General features: G+C 41.0%; 1 protein-coding gene across 2 annotated transcripts in view; it reads right to left on the reverse strand.

Annotated features, from left to right (window-relative positions):
* Positions 1–15,003, reverse strand: part of Smap1 (small ArfGAP 1) — a 76,000-nt gene extending 60,997 nt beyond the window's left edge. Inside the window, exon 1 of one of the 2 annotated variants that reach the window (XM_052192597.1) lies at positions 14,655–15,003. In XM_052192597.1, the coding sequence (XP_052048557.1) occupies positions 14,655–14,772 (118 nt within the window). In that variant the 5' untranslated portion in view covers positions 14,773–15,003. The remainder of the gene's footprint in view (positions 1–14,654) is intronic. The other variant, XM_052192598.1, reaches the window with a different exon arrangement.
* Positions 15,004–22,251: the final 7,248 nt, after the last annotated feature.

Raw genomic sequence — 22,251 nt, forward strand, 5'->3', positions numbered from 1 at the left:
AGAAACCATATGAATTGGACATTGAACAATATATTCTTAGATCATCAGTGAGTTACTTCAGAAATCAGAGAAGAAATGTAAAGTTCCTAGAACCAAATGGAAATGAAGTCATAATGTACCAGAGTCTTTGGTATAGCTTATACAGTTGTAAGAGGAAAGCTGATAGCTACAAGAGCTTACATGAAAAACAATCTCAAATAACTAACCTAATGATCTCAAGGTCTTAGAAAACCAAGAAAATCCCACACGCAAAAGCAGTAAATAGCAAGAATAATTATCAGGGCAAAAATTAATTAAATGGAGAGTTAACAGAACAATACACATTAATCGGTCGGTTAGAGTATATATATGTCTATGGGTCTATGGGTTTATGTGTGTCTGTCTACCTGCAGGGCATGAAAGCAAAAAGATGACCCTCAAAGGGTGAAGGACGAAGGCTTGGGAGTATGGAGATAATGCATAGCATGAAAGCAGAAAAGACTATTTAAGAAGAGGAAGGGGCAGGTGAAGGAAAATAATGAGAAAAAGAGGACAATGACATAAAGGTGGGAAAAGTAAAATAATGAAATCTATTACTTCCTATGTTAACTTTAATACAATTTAAAAAACTTCAAGCAGGTAAGCAAGCACATTACAGCCTTTTTTTTTTCTTTACCCCTCCACAATGTTCTATCAACATTTTGTAAAATTTCTCTCTAGACCATACAAGGTTTACAAATACCTTTCCTCTTTTGTTGTTATTGTTTTGTTTGGTTGGTTTTAGTTCTGTGTGGTACTGAAGACTGAGCCCAGGTCTCTTCACACCAAGCAAATAGTGCTCTATCTCTGAGCTAAATGTGCACTCCTAAATACTTTCAAGTATGTTCTGCACTGTTTACAAGTTTATTGCATGAGCTAATCATTTGCTTTGATAACACTGCAGCCATCATCAAACAGGAATCAAATTCTGAAAGAGTTTACATTATAGTCCGATTCATACCTAACAAAATAACTAAACAGTTGTATAAAATCAGGACTCATTCTAATAACTTTTTCTCAAATGTTGCCATTATTTAAATATAATTTGACTAGGATTCAACATCCAAAACTTACCTCCTTTCCTACTATGTACAATGAAAACTAAAGAAACGAAATGGATCTAAAGAAAATGAAAACTGTCACACAGCCGAGTTAACATTTCATGCCGGCTACATGGAGCATGTTAATCTGCTTGTTACCTCAGTACTCCACGGTCTTGGCAGATCAGCAAGAGCAGGTATGAAGCACCTCTACGCTTCATATCTTTTCATAACTACAATATAGATCAGACACCAAACAATTTTCCAAATACACCACTGCTTCCTACTCATAGCCTAAAATGAGTAGAGTACAGGACTAGATGGCTGGAGCCCCCATGAAGACGAATAAAAGCAGTCTAGAATGTTATACTCGCTCGGTCTAACTGAGTAACCAAGACAAAACCACGTTGCCCGCTCCCTCCCAAACTGAAAGGCAGCCCACAAAAGAACAGAAATGACCAAAAAGTACACTAAACTTTTCTAATCACAAAACTGTAATGACAATATATAATAGCAAGATAATCATTTCTTCAATCAAATCAAGGAATCCTACTAAAAATATGAAAACCCAATAGCAGACTGGGTACAGGTCAGCCAGCAGACATATTAGTGAGGGGAGTATTAGCTAGAATCATCACTACAGACAATATAGTCCAAGCAGTTTTAAATTTGATACACATGAAAATACACTTTAGATTTTATTCTGAAGAAATTTAAATATACACATAAAGCTTGCTATCATGAATATTTATAAGCATAAAAGTTTTTAGCAGTCAGGGACAGATCGTTTTAAAATACCCTTAGAGTATTTAAAAATACTTACCAGTCGCAAATATTCAGTACAGAGAGTAACCTGACATTTCCTACAGTTCAGTATTAGCCTTGTTCTCAGCAATGACATCATCTAACTGTTCCCTCATATTTCAGAACACTCGGACTCTACTCCCTCATAAGCTGATTCATCTTGTTCATCTGGTGATGGGGGAGGGGCTTCACTTTTAAATGGCTGTCTAAGGAATCTTATTCTCTCCAGGCCAAGCTGTGTGTTCCACTCATTGTGATGCAGCTGCTAAGGCAAATGCCATGGTCAGTTCTGCTGATCTGCTTACAGTCTATTGCACTGGACTTCTGGTGTGCCTTCTTCTGTACTTGGAAGATGGAAAACTAAAACCTCCATCTGATTTCTTTATAGTTAAGAACCTTGTGCTGCAGAGACTACAGGGACAATCATGGAGTCAGCTTGGGTCTGCACTAGGTCTTCTGCATGTTATGGTCGTGTAGCTTGATGGTCTTGTGGGACTACAAACAGTGGGAGAAGGGGCTGTCTCTGACTCTTGGCCTGCATTTGGAACCTTTTCCTCCTACTGGATTCCTTCATCCAGCTTTGATATGAGGATTCGTGTCTAATTAATCTCACTGTAACTTGTTATGCCAATTCGGTTTTCATCCCAGTACCTTGACTACTTTTTTAATTTCACTTTTGTTAATGATTGGTAAAAAGAATTGCTGAAAATAAGTCTTTGGTGATGTGGTATGGGGGAAGAGGGCACATACTCCAGTCTCAGGACTCTCTCAGTACTTAGCACGTCACCAGTTCTTTGCTGGGTTTCTACCTCCCATCAGTGATGAGATAAATGAATATTGTTCTTTTCCCTGGACAATTAACTTAGGTTCAATTAACAGTTTCTCCTAAAGACAAATATTAAGAACTGAGTGAGAGAGCCGGGCGTGGTGGCGCACGCCTGTAATCCGGGCACTTGGGAGGCAGAGGCAGGAGGGTTTCTGAGTTCAAGGCCAGAGGCAGGTCTACAGAGTGAGTTCCAGGACAGCCAGGGCTACACAGAGAAACCCTGTCTCGAAAAAAACAAAACAAAAAACAAAACAAAAAAAAAAAAAACAACAACAACTGAGTGTTCTGGTGTGCAGAACTTCAGAATGGCTCCTTTCCCTGCTTCAGCTGTAGGCAAGAGAAGTTTCTCCAACATTCCCTTTAAGAATCTGGCTGAGTTGCTAGAGATAGACCTAAAAAAATTTCAAAGCCTACTTCTATGAAGGGGACCCCTGAGAATTTTTAATTCTGATTACCTGGGTTTAATATAAAGAATAATTACATTCTCCCTTTAAAATATTTTCAGAGGGTGCATACATATAAAATGCCACTAATCTGTTGTGCATCTAATGATCCATAGTTGGTGTGAATTATAAATGTAGTTTGAATGTGAATATTCATGTACAAAAACCTAAGGCTCAGCTAGGTGGGGCTGGTAATAAAAAATCATTTTATATCATAATATATATACTCACTTATTTAATATTCAGTTATTTTACAACTAGTTTCTGCTCTCAGATATCTACCCTAGTAAACTGTAACTCTTCATATCATGTCCTCCATCTCTATCCAAGTCATGAGTAAAACAGTTTGCTCTAAAATCTCATTCCTCTGAAGGGATTAAGAACAGTTGTTTTTTTTTAAAAACAGCCTTCTTACTCAGCCACATTAGAGTTAAGACAACCGTAAATCAAAAAGAAAACCTTTGATCCAATGCCCAGTTGTCTATTAACAAAGCAATAATTCATTTTGGCACAACAGCCATGAAAATTAAGAAATGTTTCCAAATCTATGGCAGAGTGACTCTTTGCACATGCAACACGTTACAAATTAATTCTATTTTCCAAACTCCCTGAGTCACTGGTATGCTAGACGGCTAGAGCAAGTACATGACTAGGAAATGTACGGTCTGCTTCCCAGAACAGACAAGGATAAAGTAACACTCCACTCCAAGTAGGACAGTCAGAAGGAGCTCAAAGATGCACAGCTACGCTAAAGTACCAGGATGATCTCTCCTGTTTCAAATTTCTGGAAAGTAGTGATTTCTAAGTCCTGGGAAGTCAGCCATTCAACTCACACCAAAAATTCTAGTAACACGGAACCAAAAAGTTGTATCGCTCCATAGCTACTTGGAGTTTACATGTTCTGAGCAAAAATTCTTCAGAGACTGTGTTTTCTCCAGGTATGGCTTGCCTTTTTTTCTTTTGAAAACAAGATAACTTTTTAATGTTAATGAAATTAAATTTTCACACTTCTATATTTATAGAACATATGTTTGTTGTACTCAAAGCCTTGCCCACTTCAAGGTTCCAGTGATTTTTCTCTCATTACTTCTAAAAGTTTTATAGTTTTAGGTCTCAAATTTAGTTTTGTGATCCATTTTAATTTTTATTATGTTATAAAGCTCAAAGTACAATCTGTTGCTACTATTGAGAAGAGTGCCTTTTTCCTACTGAGCTGCCTTGTTGTTCCTGTCATTTTAGTTAGGAGACCACAATGAGCATCTTTCCAGGTTATCACTTATCTACATCTATCCTTACAACATCACAGCATGGACAACAGCCAGGAAGTCAGACCTCCTAGAGTTTCCTTCTTTTCACAATACTTCTTGATATTTATGAGGAGAGTTCTTTGTATTTTATTATTTTTTTTTTAGAATCAACTTGTTAAATCCTAAAACAAACAAACAAAACTATTCTTCTGACAAGGATAATCAGAGATTAGGACTGTCATCCTTAAAACAGTTTTCTAGTCTGTGAGCATGGCGTATCTGTTCATTCTTTTGCAACATTCCCTTGTTAAGTTCTCAGAGTACAAGCCTTGCACACATTTTATTAAATTCATTCTGAAGTTTTTATACTTTATAACACCATCACAGAAATTTCTCAACTTCAAAATATTTGCTGCTAGTATATATGGTTGTGATTTTCTGTATTCACTTTGATTCCTACAACCTGAATAAACTCAGTTCTTGGTTTTAATGGTTTTTTAATAAATTCTTGGAATTTTCTACATAAATATGTACACTGAAAAAATAGTGTGCAATAATTTTTCAATGCATATACTTTATAAGTGGTTGCTCTAAGAATGACAGGTTTTAACTATTTCATCACTGTCCTATGCCATTTTAAATACTCCTAAAGCACCACCCTTTATAAAAATCTAAGTTCAAAAGTGAGGTGCATGATACACGGTTGTAACCAGGAAGTGGGTGCACCAGGGAACACTTTATATCTTAAATGTGCTCAGTTTTTTTCTAATACCATCTCCATTCTATACCACAAGTAATTTTCAGGAGCACAAATACATGAACTAAACACATCAATGCTAAACTCTAATTCTTAGGGATTTTCTTATATGAGAAGACAAAATTATCCTGAATTTATCCTGATAAAATTATCCCCAGAATTCTCCTCATTTCTTTTTAATCTGGGGCCTGAGCACATCACTGGTCTTTGAAATAATCACTTTACAAAAGATCAAGATCAGACATCTGAAGTTCTATTATCAATCACTTGGACCTCTTGTGAAACCTACCAAAAATTGCTTGAGTGGGTAGAGATCAGACTTTGGAAATTTGCTAGAAAGTCTGTACTTCTCTCACTGCTGCACTCAAAATCCTCACATTTGCCATTCAACATATGTGAACATAATGCTGGCACATGATTCGAATAATTTTATAAAACGTGTAAATGAAATAAAACTTTAGATAAGTTCTCTAATATGGCAGCTAAACACTATGATAGTTAAATAGAGCTCTAATTACATCAAGCAGACGATATTAATATTGATAAATATACATGGCCTGGACATTAACCTACAGATGCTTTCTTTAAAATTAAGAGTAAAAGGAGGTCTTATAGGGCCAGCAAGATGGCTCAGAGTAAAGGAATCTACCACCAAACCCAATGACCTGAGTTCAATTCTAAGACACACACAATAGAAAGAGGGAACCAGGAACCAATGTACAAGCTGTCCTCTGACCACCACATGCGTGCGTGCATGCGTGCGCGCAAACACACACACACACACACACACACACACACACGCAAACACACACACAAATTTAATTAAGAGGGTGGAAGTGGAAAGATGGTTTGACAGGTAAAAGTGCTTACCACAGATGCTTGCCACCCTGAGTTTATTACCTCAAATACCAGAAATGTATGTAAAGGTGCAAAGAGATAGCCACCAACTAAAACGTGCTCATACACCCACCACAGCATGTATGTACCTGTACACACACACATGCATGAACACACATACAAGCACAATTAAAATTAAGTATTTTTTAAGAGCCTGGGGAGATAGCTCAGTAAGGTTTGAAAAAAAAAGGGGGGGGGGGACCTGAGTTCAAAAATCCCAGCACCCACATAAAAAGCTGGAGATGCTGTGTGCTTATAACTCTAGCATTGGAGGACAAGCAGGCAGGTCCCAGGACTTTGCTGGCCAACAAGCCCAGCCTCAACAGCAAGCCTCCAATTCAGTGAGAACACACCTACACAGAATCAACTGAATGTGCACCTCTAGACTCTGTTGATACTATTAAAAATATACTAGTAAGGACCTGGAGAGATGGCTCAGTGGTTAAGAAAACGTGGTCCTCTTATAGAAGAATGGGGTTCAGTTCCTATAGTATACATACTCACAGTTGCCTATAATTCCAATTCCAGCAGATCCAACCCCCTCTTCTGGCCTCCATAAACACATGCAGGCAAAGCACTCATATACAGAAAGTAAAAATAAAGCTTAAAATATTTTTTGCTTAAACTAAAAAATGTCAAAGTGGAAGAACGCTTGGAGGTGAAATTCAACTGAAAGAAGTGGAGAGCTGTTGAACCCTAATCACCCAAGGAAGCATTATAGTGAGAAGGCTTTAAGAAACAATAGGACTCTTCAATCTATAATATTCCTACAAAGTTGCAACTTGAAATGACTTAAGAGAATACTTGGTAAGTTGACCAGCAAAACCTAAATTTTCAGTAAAAACAAGTTTTATAAACTATAAACACTTAAAGCTAGAAAGTCGACTCAGTCAGAAAAAGTACTGCCGCCCATTCATGAGTTCAGATTCCCAAGAGCCATATAAAAAGCCAGGCATGGCAGAGCTGTCCTGGAATCCAGTGCTGGGGAGACTGGAGATCTCGGTGGCATTCTAGTCAGCTAGACTACTAACTAGGCTGTAGAATCAGACAAGATATGCCAAGACTTCAACACACCCTGTTATGATGGGCAGCCTCCAAGATCACCCTCAGGTTCATCAATTTGCTAAAGGACTCAAAGAGTTCAACAGGGAGTTATATTTGATGCTGCTATGATTTACCACAGAAAAAAAGATAGCAAGCACAATCAGCGAAAGGCATCAGGACCAAGAGTTTTCTTCCACTGGGAAGACACTGAATTATTGTAGCCATGGGTTTTAACAATACATGAACTATCAGAGAAAGTCACTAGAGACTCAATGCCTAAGACATTGTTGGTTATGGCCAAGTAGACCCAGCTACATGCAAATGAAAAAGGGGGGCAAGAAGGAAGGAGCATCTATTCAGAAATGTTCTGGAAACAATAAGAGATTCATTATTACTACATGTAGAGAGACCATCCCAGAATCCTAGTTCTTGGTTGGCAAGCAAGAAGAGACTGCTAATCAGGCAATTCTACATGCCAGCAGATTGGTAGATCCTCAGAGTTCTATGCACCTCCTCCCTATTTTGACTCTCAGGTCCTAAAAAAAGGATCTGAAATATAGCAGTCACCTAACCCTTTTTTAAAATAACATTTAAAAAAAAAAGCCCTAGTTCTACCGTTTCTTGGCTGTATAGCACTGGTAAAGATATTTAGAATCTAGACTGTCTGTTCATCAGTAAACAGATGAAAGGAGCATCCCCTCAAAATGCAGGTTTGAGAACTAAGTACTATATCTAAAGTACATCCAGCATCTCCTAGAAAAAACATTACACAATTAAGATAATATATAACCTTTACCCGATTTACACTGGAGCTAGTTCATCTCTAAAGTTCTCATGAATCTGCAGGTTTAGCACAGAATTGATTTTAACTGATAAGGGTTGCATGTCTTTTGAAATATTTAACTAGCTTATAGACAAGACTTGAAAATCTTTTTACAGAACAATGATATTTGGCCTGGTACTTAATCTTCATGATGGTGTGCTATGGCTTGGATGTAGTCTGACTATCAAGGACTCATTTTGAAAGCTTAGTCCTCAGTGTAAGGATGTGAGAGCCCTTTAAGCTCTAGATTACCCACACAAACACTATGGCTTGAATTTAATCTCTACACACATGTAGAAAGCTAGCATAGAGCTTGCTTCTCGCTTACTTCACACTGAGGAGATACAGACAGGTGAATCCCTACAGCTCATTTTGCCTATCCAAATCTGCAAGCCCCAGCTGTCAGTCTCAAATTGCAAAGCAGATGGCCCCTGAAGAATGATACCCAAGGCTGACCTCTGGCTGCACACATATACACATACATACACATTCATTCATTTCATTCATTCTCTCCCCCTCGCCCCCCCACACACACACCCTTATAGTAGGTAAACAGGTCATTAGGAGTACTCCCCTCCCCTTCAAAGGCAGTTCTCACCAGATCTTGACTAGTTCCTGTGAGAGTGAGCTGTTAATAAAAACAAACCTATACCCTCCCAGTCTCCTACAGACAAGGGGCCCTCCCCACAGCCTCTCAAACTATGTGCTCTTTCCTTTAAAGTAACAAGCCTCAACTGTTTGGTGATAGCAGCAGAAAAACTAATACTGTCCAGGAAACACTGACCCATCCTATCAGCAAAATGGTATCCATTATGGAAACTCTTTACAGGGCAGTCAACTTTTCTCATAATTACAACTTAAATAAAACACCCTCTAAATTTCTTTGATCTTCCTTGAGAAAACTGAAAACTAAGGAAGAAAACAATAGCTGGATTCTACCCAGCAAAAGATCACTAGTAGTGGTAGCAGTAAGGAAAACAAGCTTGAGTCCGTGACTTATATAATCAGAACACCAAATGTTTTAGTCTTAGTGACAAGAAGGGTTCAAGTTTTTTAAACGGCAGTAACATTCATACTGGGGGTTGGGAAGGGTCCCAATCCTTCAGGAATCTTGCGTGTGCGTTTGTGTGTGTGTGTGTGTGTGTGTGTGTGTGTGTGTGTGTGTGAGAGAGAGAGAGAGAGAGAGAGAGAGAGAGAAACTGTAAAGTGTGTGTGAATGAGAAAATTCATGTGGGTGAGTGTGTGTGTACATGTAACTGAATATCTTTGTGAGAAAGTATGTGTCTGTGTGAGAGAATGAGGATATGTGTGTAAAAGTGTACATGTACATTTTACAGAAAAACTACTGATATGTAATTCTCCACTGATGAAGTCAAGTAATAAAAGAATATTGCAAATAATCTTTAAGGACAAAATGTTCGATGGAAAAAAATACAGTTCAAATTTTAAAACAGTATCAGAGAGGGGCCAGTGATTTCCACTGGTTAGATTTCCAGCTCTGATACAAAAGATCTACACATGATTATCAGACAAAGCCTCAAGATCAGCAGAATCCTGAGAATGACAGATCTACAAATACCAAGGTTCAGCATTTGAGGGAACTTTCAGACTTACAACATTTTTCAAATGGAGTGTGTGTGTGTGTGTGTGTGTGTGTGTGTGTGTGTGTGTATATATATATATATATATATATCAGAAATAGTATAATAATGTATTTTTGTTTTAATACCATATGTGGGGATATGGGGCTGCTTCGGAGCAGCTGACTATGACTTGCCCCATGCTCTAGCAGAGGCATAGTTTTGCTAGCTGCACCTCTGGGAACTTTTCAGGGGGTATATAAAATGCTAGGACCCCAAGAGGGAGGGTTGGTGGTTGTGCTGTGTTAATAATTGTGCTCAAGAAAGAAATTAGATTCAGAGATCTCTCCCCTCTATCCTTCTTTCTCTCCTATCTAGTGATAGGGGTGAAGTTGGGAGAGGGTTAAGGTGGGAAAAAGGAAGAACCCGCAAAGTAGAAAGACCAACAAAGAAGAAACGAGAAGAAATAGATTCAGAAATCTCTGTATCCCCATCCCACCCCCAATCCTTCTTTCTCTCCTATCTAGTGATAGGGATAAACCCAGGAGGGGGGAGACAAAGGAAAACCCCACAAAGTACCAAATACCAGCTACACACCTCTATGCATATAAATTAATTCTGTAAGCAAAAACACCAGTTCCTCAGGGTAAACTTTACTTTTCAGTTAAAGTTCTTTTACAAGAGTTCTCTAAGGTTAAGATAACAAACACACTAAAACACATTCTCTAAGCCCTTCCCTGGTTAACTCTTGGGACCAGCTCTTGGTGTCTGAACACATCAGAGCCAGCCCACTGCAGGCCCGTGGAAAGCAGAGTTCAGCATGAGCCGTCCCTTTACAGTAGAAACTACTAACAAACTGTCTAAGACCACGCGTCTCCAGCTTCCCTCCAAGTCACCAACGGAGGTGAAAGCCAGCTATGGCAGTCAGGCAATGACAACTCCGGCATGATGCAGTCAGAGTCCAGAAATGACTCCTAAGTTTTAACTTCCTGCAGGTCTTTCAATGAAAAGCCGTAACAAAACCTAGACACGGTGGCTCTGTATCTACACCCTGCTCTACATCCGGGTTCATACACTGGCATTACATGAAACACACACAATCCTCCTACACTCGGCCTCTGACTACTACTTAAAAAAAAAAAAAAAATCACCTCGCTCAGTGACTCCCCTACCATCTCAAACAAATCTGATCATTTCAAAGACAGCTCACCAAAATAAAATGACCATATAGACACCACTTCTACCTTCCATATACCATACCCTGGGTATATACAGGAGTGTCATTTAATACTTGTTCTAGTTGGTGAAAGCCCACTCACTGTACCTTCAACTCACAGACTCCTGTGATTCATAGGGTTTCTCCTTTTACAATGTACTCTAATTCACACACCCAACTCCCTGCCTCTGATTCTGTTCATTCTTACATTCATTCACACAACCAAAAGGTATTTGCTGAGTTCCATTTACCTACCAAACATCATTCACTATGCTTAGAGCTGAGAAAGCTACTTTGAGCAAGATAAACAAGACTTCTTCAAAGCTGTAATTCAATAGAAATATGGAGTGCCCAATCATTACTTCAGTGATATTCTATTTATAAGTGTGGTAAGATTTAGGACAGTATGAAAGTAAACTTAGTCTGGGAGGATGAAGGGGAACTGTTTCCCTACAAAGGACATTTAAGCAAACTGTAAAGATGAGCAAAAGCTGAAACAACAGGAAGCCAGTCGGCTCATACGCAGGACTAGAGCAAAGGCTTTGAGACGGCACTCTGGCAATCATCAAGAGACAGTGAGCAAAGATCAAGGCTCAGGGAAAGGGCTAGAAAGAAACAGAAGGTTGTTTCTTATAGCTACTACCATTACACTTAGCACACTTTTTCAGAATCACTCATTCCAAATATTGTGATATTTGGTCTTCCATTAAACATACTCTTTTCAGTCTTACAAAAGTTTCTGTACCAAAACCTAATCCTGTTCTTAACTGTCTTCAAGACCTGTGGAATAAAGAAGTGTTTGAACTAAGAAAACAGCATACCCTTCGAATACTACAAAGTCTGAACAAAATTAACTCTAGGGTTCAAAACCTTGAGACTCTGACTACCCTAAAACTTATTGAGCAAGAAATTCATTTTCATTCCAATTTTTACATATTTAAAAAAATCAAAACCAGTATTACTTATGAATAAAGCTTTAAATTCTGAAAACTAAATTTAAGATGGCAAATTCAAAATGACTTCACATCCTCACTGCCCATACTGCTACCAATTAATAATCATGAGAACTGCCTTAAACTCCTACAGAGTCACTGTGATAGCCAGAGACGGGCAGTTCCGTCTGGCAGCTCTTCCTCTCTAGCTGTACACTATAGAAGCACCGGGTCGAGAGCAGGAACCAGGACCTGTGCCACCATGCCCTCCTTCCGTACTAATACCGTCAGTACCAGAAATACAAGCTAATGACTAAGAAAATGTCAAAATCCAACTGGCACTCCTCTGCTAATTATAACCAGGTAACAGATGATAAACTAAGCTTTTCTTTAGGTCCATGTTCTCAAAGAATAATGGGCAAACTTTTTTTTAAAGTAAGAAAACAGAAAGAAAATTTCAAAATCATAGAAAAAAGCCAAGGATTTTACTCTGAGATTATGCCAAAATGGGCTCGCCATACCAAAGGCACAAAAATTTAACAAGAAGTATATAAAGTTTCACAGAGTGTAGTAATACATACTCAGGAAGGAAAGACAGGAAAATCACAAGACTGAGGCTAACCAGGATGACAAACCCATCTCAAAGAAGGGACATATGTAACAGTGGTAAAATGCTTGCCTAACACATAGAAAACAATGGTATTTGACCCCACAGTGTACACAAATACATCATACACACACACACACACACACACACACACCTATAAAATTTAAGTAAAATATGAAATGGTCATACCAGTGAACACTGCCTTAAATATTAAGATAAAACAATAAAATAATTTACAAAAATAGTCTGTACAAATTTTATAAAAATAATTTACAACCATTATTCTATATTTGGTGAAACTCAATCTTTCTACATCACTGACAACAGAGCCCAGGGCCTTCCAGTGGAACCCTTGGGCTACAAAAGCTAGTCTACCCCACTTTCCCCCTTCTCAATAAAAAATTAATAATTGAGTGACTAAATAAGAGCAAAATAAAAAGATATTCATTCCACATACATGGATTGGTTTCAGTGGTTATACAATAGTGATCAAACAAATGCTGCCTGGTGTTCAGAAGTAAAACTTCCTTACCCAAATAAAGAAAAAGGTAATTGTTTTCTTTCCATCTCCCAAAAACAGTGAAAAAAATGTTAACACAATTTAGTGAATACCTGATTGCAGTACTCTTTTGCAGAAAGGAATCTGAATGTTTTAAGTTACTTCTATTCATGAAAGGAAATTATTGGTTTACATAATTCTTTTACAAATGTGTATGAGTCTTCATGCGTCTCTGTACCATCTGCATGTCTGGTAGCTACAGGGGCCAGCAGAGGGCATGGGACCTACTGTAACTGGAGTTACAGAGTGGGTGGCTGAGGACCAAACCCAGGTCCTCAGGAGCAGCCAGCGTTCGGAACCTGGACAGCCCTCCAGCCCTGCAGAGCCTGCTCTTCATCACAGTCTCCCAGATACCAGCATCTTTACTTAACTGTGTTAGGACTCAAGACGAAATAACGTAAACTAACCCTGGCCCTTTTTCCTTTCCTTAGCTTCTGATAATCTTTTTTTTTTTTTTTGAGCATTTTACAAGTAAAGAGATAAGAGAGTGACTGAACTTCAATATAGAACACTATTTCCCAATAACCACACACTGAATCAAGTCCCAAGCAAGCAAATAAATATTACTATCAAAATCAGTCATGTCTTTTCTTTTAAATGCCTTGCCTGACGATTATATGGGATATCTAACTACACAGTTGACTCAGTCAAGTTACTATAATGTTGTAAAGTAGTTCATAAAAACTCTAATTAAAGTGTGTACATGTGATTTCATCCAGTAAGCAAGTAGCTGTTAGGACAGAGATATGATACTAATGTCAAGAGACTCAATTTATTCAAATACTACCCGGCCTACTGCAAATGAACTCTTTTGCTCAATGTTGAGAGAAAACAGTAAAAACTCAAGAAAAGTACGTTAAATAATGCAGAAATCTTAAGCACCATTCACAATGGCTGTCTCTGCTCCCAGCAACTACCTGTTTCCCAGAGAATAATCAAATAAATGTACTTACAATTAAATACTTTTCTAACTACATACAAGTAGGATTTTTAAATCTACGACATGCCTCTCCATGACATTACTTACATTCAAAATAAATCACATCTCCAAACAAAACATATCAGCTAAAAATAGTGTAACTATTTCAAAGGCTCAAGCAGAAACCTCCACCTCAACTACAATTAGTGGGTTTTTCTTTTCTTCTCCTTCTCTGTATCTTTAAAATGCACCTTCCACATTTATGAAGCAGACAGAACAGTGTACACTCCAGTGGATCGTCTGGGAGAATCTAACGATTGAACTCTTCATGAACATAACCTACTTTCCATAGGACACTATAACATCCAGAGTAAGTGTGTGCGCCCTCGGGAGCGCGCACGTGTGTGTGTGTGTGTGTGTGTGTGTGTGTGTGAGAGAGAGAGAGAGAGAGAGAGAGAGAGAGAGAGATGGTTACATGGTATATACAAATAATGAAAACCCTTCCTCAATTATGTTATGCAGTGACATTTCAAACCACCCCAAAACACCGTCCTTTTTCAGAAACAGAAGTAAACGCCCTGTACAAGAGCTGTCAGGTGGGCAGGTAGGGCTCCATCTGGGACACCGCACCACTGGGGAAAGGCAGGACACCGACTCGTGGGTGGGAGGGTGGGAGGGTCGACAAGGGGGACAGGGACCTAAGGACGGCTCCACCCACGGAGGAGCTGAGGCAGAGGCAGGAGGGCTCCCATAGCCCTATCAGCACCGCCCAGCTGGCGCCCCGAGGCGGTGGCAGCGTCGCGACGCCGGCTCGCAGCCCGAGGCTGAGGCCGCGACCTCCGGGCGAGCCGGGAGGGCGGGCGCGGACAAGACGCCGCGGAGGGTGGGAAGGTCACGGCCGCAGGAGGCCCCGGCCGAGCGGCCACCAAACCCGCGCGCTACCTTTGGCCTCGCAGTCGGCGCAGTACTTGTTGTCCTCCTCCCTCAGCAGTTTGGACAGGATGAGCTGGTGCTGCTCGTTCAGCTTCTGAGCCTTCTCCCGGCAGGAGCGCGTCGCCATGTCGGCGGCGGGGCGGCGGGCCCGGACGCGGGCGAGCGGGCGGACGGCGCTGGCGAGGCCGGGCGGGCGAGGGCACCTGGCGCCGCTGGGGCCGCGGGCGGACTCGGCCCAGGAAGCGGCAGCAGCGGCGGTGGCGGCGGCAGCGGCGGCTGGAACCGGAGGAGGGGCGGCGGCGGCCGAGGCAGCGCCGACGTGTCCCGCCTCCTCGCCCGCCCGCCGCACGCTCCGCCCGAGCCGGCGAGGGGCGGGGCGGGAAGAGCTGCGGCTTCCGGGAGGACGGAGCGGTGGGCGCTGCGCATGCGCCCGGTTGCCCGCGTGTGCAGGGTGTCTCCCAAGGTGATTCCGGAGAGGCGTCTGGCGCTCCTTAGAGCGAGCTTCCGGGCTCTTGACTCCTGATCGTCGCTGAACGCCCCTAGAGGTCTGAAAATGGAAGAATTTTTAACCGGGAAGCGACTTTCACTCGTTTCCCAGACTTTGCATTTGTCTGCACTGGAAATGTTCAGATTATATAGTGGGTAGATGCATCCCATGTTGGTGCATCAGAAGTTTGGAAATGGTATTCTAGAAGCTAGAGATACGGATGGAATGAAATGGGACTAATGGTGTCTTACGTTTTAAGGAAAAATAGACATGTTTGGCGGGTAACGTTTATTGAGTGGTTACTCTGCATAATAAACTATTCACTCTTATAACCCTACTGCTCTCAACAGTATCGATAGTCTCAAATACGGGAAAATGAGAAAAACTAGTCAAGTCCCTTGGCCATACTACAGGTGGAAGAGTTAAATCAGGCAATATGCCCCATCTAGGAAGAGGGAAAGTGATCTAAAAATGAGTTATTAAAGGAATGTCACTTTAAGAAATTGTGTGCTGCTAGGATCCCTTCCCCGGGAGAAACTTAAGTTTGTTCCTTCTCCTAAGGTCCCAAAGACAAACTTCGGTGTTATCTTGGGATTTCTATTCCTGCACAAACATGACCAAGAAGCAAGTTGGGGAGGAAAGGGTTTATTCAACTTACACTTTCCACATTGTTGTTGATCACCAAAGGAAGTCAGGACTGGAACTCAAGCAGGTTAGGAAACAGGAGCTGATGCAGAGGCCATGGAGGGATGTTTCTTACTGGCTTGCTTCCCCTGAATTGCTCAGCTTGCTTTCTTATAGAATCCAAGACCACCAGCCCAGGGTTTGCACCACCCATAAGGGGCCCTCCCCACTTGATCACTATTTGAGAAAATGCCCCACAGCTGGATCTCATACAGGCACTTCCTCAACTGAAGCTCCTTTCTTTGTGATAACTCCTGCCTGTGTCAAGTTGACACACAAAACCAGCCAGTACAGGTGTAATTCCAATGAAGTTCACCCAGGAGAACCAATGAGCTTGTTAGACTTAAACATAAAGAGTAACTGGTAGGTGGTATGGATTGGAGCGTAGGTGACCTTACAATAGTCACACTGGAAGGTCTGCACCCAGCCGTCCCTTCATTTCCCCCCACATAGATCATCCATATAGCCCCTCCATACGGCCAGATACAAGCAGGGCAGAATCACATTCAATAGTGATGAATAGTCTGGTAAAGGTTCCTTCCATAAGACTCCCTGTCCCCTCCCTGTGATGAAACATAAAAAGTCAACAGGCCCAGGTGTGATGGTCCACGCACAAGTCTCCTGAAGACTGGCCATGTGTTTCAGAAGATTTTCCTACACAACACAATGTAAACAACATTCTTCCCTGAAAGAAAAGACAGCTTTTAAAACAAAAAAGAAGATATTCTCTATTATAGCCCATCATGTTCACTAAGGTTGAACTCAATGAAACAGTTGGACCGATTTGGCATGCTATGGAGTAATATGAGCAATGCCATGTGTGGGCCTTATATAAGCAGAATAATAAACATAGCCCTGGCCTGTGGTAGGAGAGATGCTAAGATTGGCAGGAAGCAGGATTCTCTGTGGTACACTCTACCTATCCCTCTTGGCCTTAAGACTCCAACAAGATAAAAGTCAATCTTGGCAGGGAAGCACTGGCATCGGGCAGGAGACACGGTCACTGGAGCAGAACCAGGAAACAGAGTGAGCATACTGGGAACACAGAGTGGCTTTACAACTCAAAACCCGATACAAGTGACATACTTCCTCCAAAAGGCCATGCCTCCTAAATTTACCCACACAGCGTCACTAACAAGGGACCAATTATTTCAACATCCGAGCCTATGGGAGACATTCTCATTCAAACCAATATAGCAACAAGATGAGCCAGGGAACACAGGAAATGCAGTTTAGCAACCTGGGATTCCACTTGGATCAGGTTATATACATATACCCCTCTCCCTCTAAAAACAAAAGTAATAAAGTCCTTAAGAATTTCATACATACAATGTATTTTTATTGTATCCCCCACCACACACTCATTCTCTACCTCCTCTCCAACCCTGTCTCAACCTAGTGTCCACTGATCTGGTTTTGTGTGTGTGTGTGTTTGTCTTGAGATATTTTAATAAAACTCACCAAATCATTTTTTCATGGCTGTGTCGCTCTCCACTAGAACAGTGGTTCTCAACCTTACTAGTGCTGTAATCCTCGAATCTAATTCCTCATGATGTGATGACCTCCATCCATAAAATTATTTTTGTTGCTACTTTATAACTGTAATTTTGCTACTGTTATGAGTCTTCATGTAAATGTGGTGGTTTGAATATGTTTGGCCCGGGGAGTGGCACTATTAGGATGTGTGGTCTTGGTGGAAAGGGTGTGGCCTTGTTGGAGGAAGTGTGTCACTGTGGGGTTGGGCTATGAGACCCTTCTCCTAGCTGCCTGAGAGCCAGTCTTCTACTGACTGCTTTTGGATCAAGATGTAGAACTCTTGACTCCTTCGCTGGCACCATGTCTGTCTGAACACTGCCACACTTCCCGCCATGATGATAATGGACTGAACCTCTGAACCTGAAAGCCAGCCCCAATTAAATGTTGTCCATTAGAAGAGTTGCATTGGTCATGGTGCCTCTTCTCAGAAATGGAAACCCTAACTAAGACAGTCTGGTTAAAGGCAGGGGGCTATCCAACCTGAACAAGTTTTGGATACATGTTCAATAAGGTAAACCATGTCTCCACGTGAACTTTTAGGAAGAATCTCGTATTTGTCATCTTATGCCTATGCATAATTGGGCACTCATATTACTAAAATTGGATGTATTATGGGAAGGGGCATGTGCAGTGAGCAAAAGGTTACATAAACTTATTCTTAGTAACCAAAACCCTCTTCCTCTTGAACCCCCCATCAAAGAGAGTCCAAATACTAATTGGAGCCCTTGAGGGTCCTCATTCGTGTGGCTCACTAGTCTCCTATACTGTATTCTAGTCATTTCTATTTGTTTTGCTTTTATTTAAGTGTCCTTGCTACTTTCCCAATCTTGTGTAGGCTTTTATTTCATTCTCGAATACGAGGCCAGGATCCTGGAAAGAATCATTCCAGAGCCTAACAACCTGTGACAGAGATGCTCAGTACATCCACAAATCAAAGCCAAAGCTACACAACTCTGAGAAATAGCCAGGGGGATCTGGGAATTCGTCTCTGTAAACAGAATGAAAACTGACTCAAGTTATGAAGGCACTCAAGTTCCTAGGGAAGGAAATATCGAGGAAGAGATATATATCCGAAAACATAAAAAACGTCAAGTAGCTTGGGAAGCAGAGAGGTGCACAGGGGTGCCATGTAGGGAGGAATAAGAGATAAGGTTGCATAGAACAAGTTTGGTAATATTAGGAAAAACCTGGGAAGCTGGACAAAATAGTCCTAGCTCAGCACAATTGGGAATTGATTCTTCAGTTTAGATAGTAAATAAAAAGGGCCTTTGGGGAAAGTGAGTCTGGCACTAACCAGGTACAAAATACTATTTTTAATGTTTCTCTGCCCTCTAGCACAGATGGCCTTCCAAATTCACCACCAGTGAATGACCCATAGGATAGAGAAGGGGCCAATAATATAAAATCCATAGTATGTACACAATGCTAAATGTTCTTGTAGCTACATGTAAAAGTGGGCAAAAGAAACATGATATTTGGGTTTTCGTTTTAACAGCACATTCTTATATCAATGTGTCCATTTCAGCATGTGGAAACTCTAAAAATAATTAAAACAGGGATGTTTTAATCCTGGTTTTTCACATTGTCATCAAGATACAAGGTGTACTGTGAATGTTTTATTTTTAAACTGACAGCTCATTCCTATGTGGTATGAGCAAACTTCAAATACTCAAGTGAAATAATGGTGACCTTATTGAAAAGTGTTTCTTAGGGTTGTCAGTCTAGAAGCCACTGAGTTCAAGTTGACTGTATTAAGGTTGTAGGAAGGAGACAGGAAGACAGTGATACAAAGCGTTGGGTGGGGGATGGGGGACAACAGCACTCTCATTTACCAATAGGTTTCTACCTCAATGATAACCAAAAGCTTACTATCTGTAGTTGTTGTTTGCGAGAGTTTTTGTTTTTGTTTGGGGGTTGTCTTGTTTGTTTGTTTGTTGTTGTTGTTATGGGTGGGTGGTGGTTTGTTTTGTTTTTTTTTTCAAGACAGGGTCTCTCTGTGTAGCCCTGGCTATCCTGGAACTCTGCTTTGAAGACCAGGCTGGCCTCAAATTCACAGAGGCCCACATGCCTCTGCCTCCTGACTACCAGGATTAAAGGCATGCATCCACCACACCCAGCTTCTTACTGTCTATTGTTAAATACAAACATGTGACTTAAAATGTTGTATGTTTATATCTGCAGCAACTATAAAATATAGAGCAAAAGGACCTCAATGTTTGTGATGGTTTGTATATGCTTGGCACAAGGAGTGACATTATTTGGAGGTGTGGCCTTGTTGGAGTAGGTATGGGCATGTTGGGGTAGATGTGTCATTGTGTGTGTGGGCTTTAGAACCCTCATCCTAGCTGGGCGTGGTGGCACACGCCTTTAATCCCAGCACTTGGGAGGCAAAGGCAGGCGGATTTCTGTGTTTGAGACCAGCCTGATCTACAGAGTGAGTTCCAGGACAACCAGGGCTACACAGAGAAACCCTGTCTCAAAAAACCAAAAAAAAACCCAACCCCCCCCAAAAACAAAAAAAACAACAAAACAAAACAAAACAAAAAAAAACCCAAAAATAAAAAAACAAAAAAAAACCAAAAATCCTCATCCTAGCTGCCTGGGAGCAAGTATTCTGCTAGCAACCTTCAGATGAAGATGTAGAACTCTCAGCTCCTCCTACACCATGCCTGCCTGGATGCTGCCATGCTCCTGCCGTGAAGATAAGGGACTGAACCTCTGAACCTGTAAGCCAGTCCCAATTAAATGTTGTTCTTATAAGAGTTGTCTTGGTCATGGTATCAGTTCACTGCAGTAAAACCCTAAGTAAGGGTTATACTGTTATAACTAAGGTTATATTGTTATACTGTTAAAAGTTTATGCTGTTATATGGTTATAATATTATAGGATAAAAATTCAGCAAGGCTTCACAGAGGAGATGATGCTTAAACTTGATTTGAGCCAATGTAGGAATGCAAGTGATTGAAGACGGAAAAGAAAAAATGTGACGACTTTTGAAAAAAAAAGTACACAGACTTATTAAAGCAGAACATGAAAGACATGATCATAGGAAGCTACAGGGATCTAGAATGTATTCAGTGAAAGAAACAGGAGCCATGGCATAAAAAGTAGATTAAAGGGAAGGTGTTTAAGCTTTGAGATAAGCTATAGCATTTGAATTCCAGGAGCATGAGAGACAACAGGCGCTTTTACCTGGTAAAATGGCTCTGCACTCAGCGATAGTGAAAGCTTTGCACTCAGTGGCAATATGAAGAACTTGGATGGGGAAATCTGTTATCAGAGGAACAGATGATAGGACTGCTATAATAATAGTCCAGAGAAAGAGATGGCGAAGGCCTATTTTAAGGAGATAGCATAGGATTTGAGAGAGACAGAACCAAGTGATGTTTTAAAATTAGAAGCAGCAAGATTTGGCAGCTGACTCCATCTGGGGGGTGAGAGGAAGGAGGTGAGAACAACACCAAGACTTCTAAGTTAGGAGACAGGTACAATAGTGATGCCATCAACCCAGATCAAGAAGAGAAGGGGCAAACCTTTAAGTCTGGCAACCAGGGAGCTGAGCCAGGGGTGCTGGCCCTTCTGGCACTCTATCTGTTCATCATCCAACTGTCCGTCACCATCCTATAGACTGCCTGTCACCCTCCTATATAAACAAGCTATGTCCTTCACTGTGGACTTCCTGGTCAGCAGCATGGCCCCCATTATTTCAAGGCCTGGACACCAGCCTAGCAGGTACAATACACCTAACTGGTGTGTTGCAGGTCATAACCTAGAGGAATAGAGAGCCATCGGGGACACCCAAGGATTGGGTGTTGAGAGGTGAGAGGGCTTAGCAGGAAAAGGCATGTGCCATCAAATCTGACAAGTTGAGTTTGATCCCCAGAACCCACAGAATGGAAGGAGAGTCAGCTTCCGCAAGGTATCCTCTGACCATCCATGTTACGGTGCCATCCATGTGGGAGCACGTGCTCCTACAACACACACACACACACACACACACTCACACACACTCACACACACACACACACACTCACACACATACACACACATACACATATACACACATACACACATACACACACTCATACACATACATACACACATATACACACACTCATACACATACATACATACACACACTCATACACATACATACACATACATACACACACTCATACACATACATACACACACACTCACACACATACACACATACATACACACTCACACACACATATACACACACACACACTCACACACTCACACACATACACACACTCACACACATACACACACACTCACACAAACACATACACACACACTCACACACATACACCCACTCACACACACACATACATACTCTCTCACACACACATATACATACATACATACATACACACACACACATAGTTTTTACAGGTACATCGAAGAGGCCTTCCTTCTCCTTCCCTTCGCCACCTTGCACCTTACTCCTGACTCAGTTTCTCACAATGTCATCTCACAAGACTTTCAAAATCAAATGATTCTTAGTCAAGAAATAAAACAAAAATCATCCCATCTTCCCCACAGATTCAGATAGAAACTGTTAATAAAATCAGATACTAGACCACGCTCAGTCTGGAGGGATTCACACATAATGGAAAAACTGACTTCCTATGCTGAGTCACGCCGTCCAGATGCTGAGTCCAACAGTCTTACCAGATGGAGCTGAAAGTCCTTACCCGTGGAGAACTGGTCATGTTTAAATTGGGGCTCTGACTTGTTTTGTTTGGTTTTGTTTTTGTTTTTTTTACTTGCTCTAAATTGATTAAATTGGTTGTTTGGATAATAAATACATAGGCAGTTTTGAAAAAGAAAAATAGTTATGCCAGAGAAGACTACTATTTGTGGTTCCTAACA

The sequence above is a fragment of the Apodemus sylvaticus genome, chromosome 9, assembly GCF_947179515.1.
Source record: "Apodemus sylvaticus chromosome 9, mApoSyl1.1, whole genome shotgun sequence".
In the NCBI taxonomy this organism is placed as follows: Eukaryota; Metazoa; Chordata; class Mammalia; order Rodentia; family Muridae; genus Apodemus; species Apodemus sylvaticus.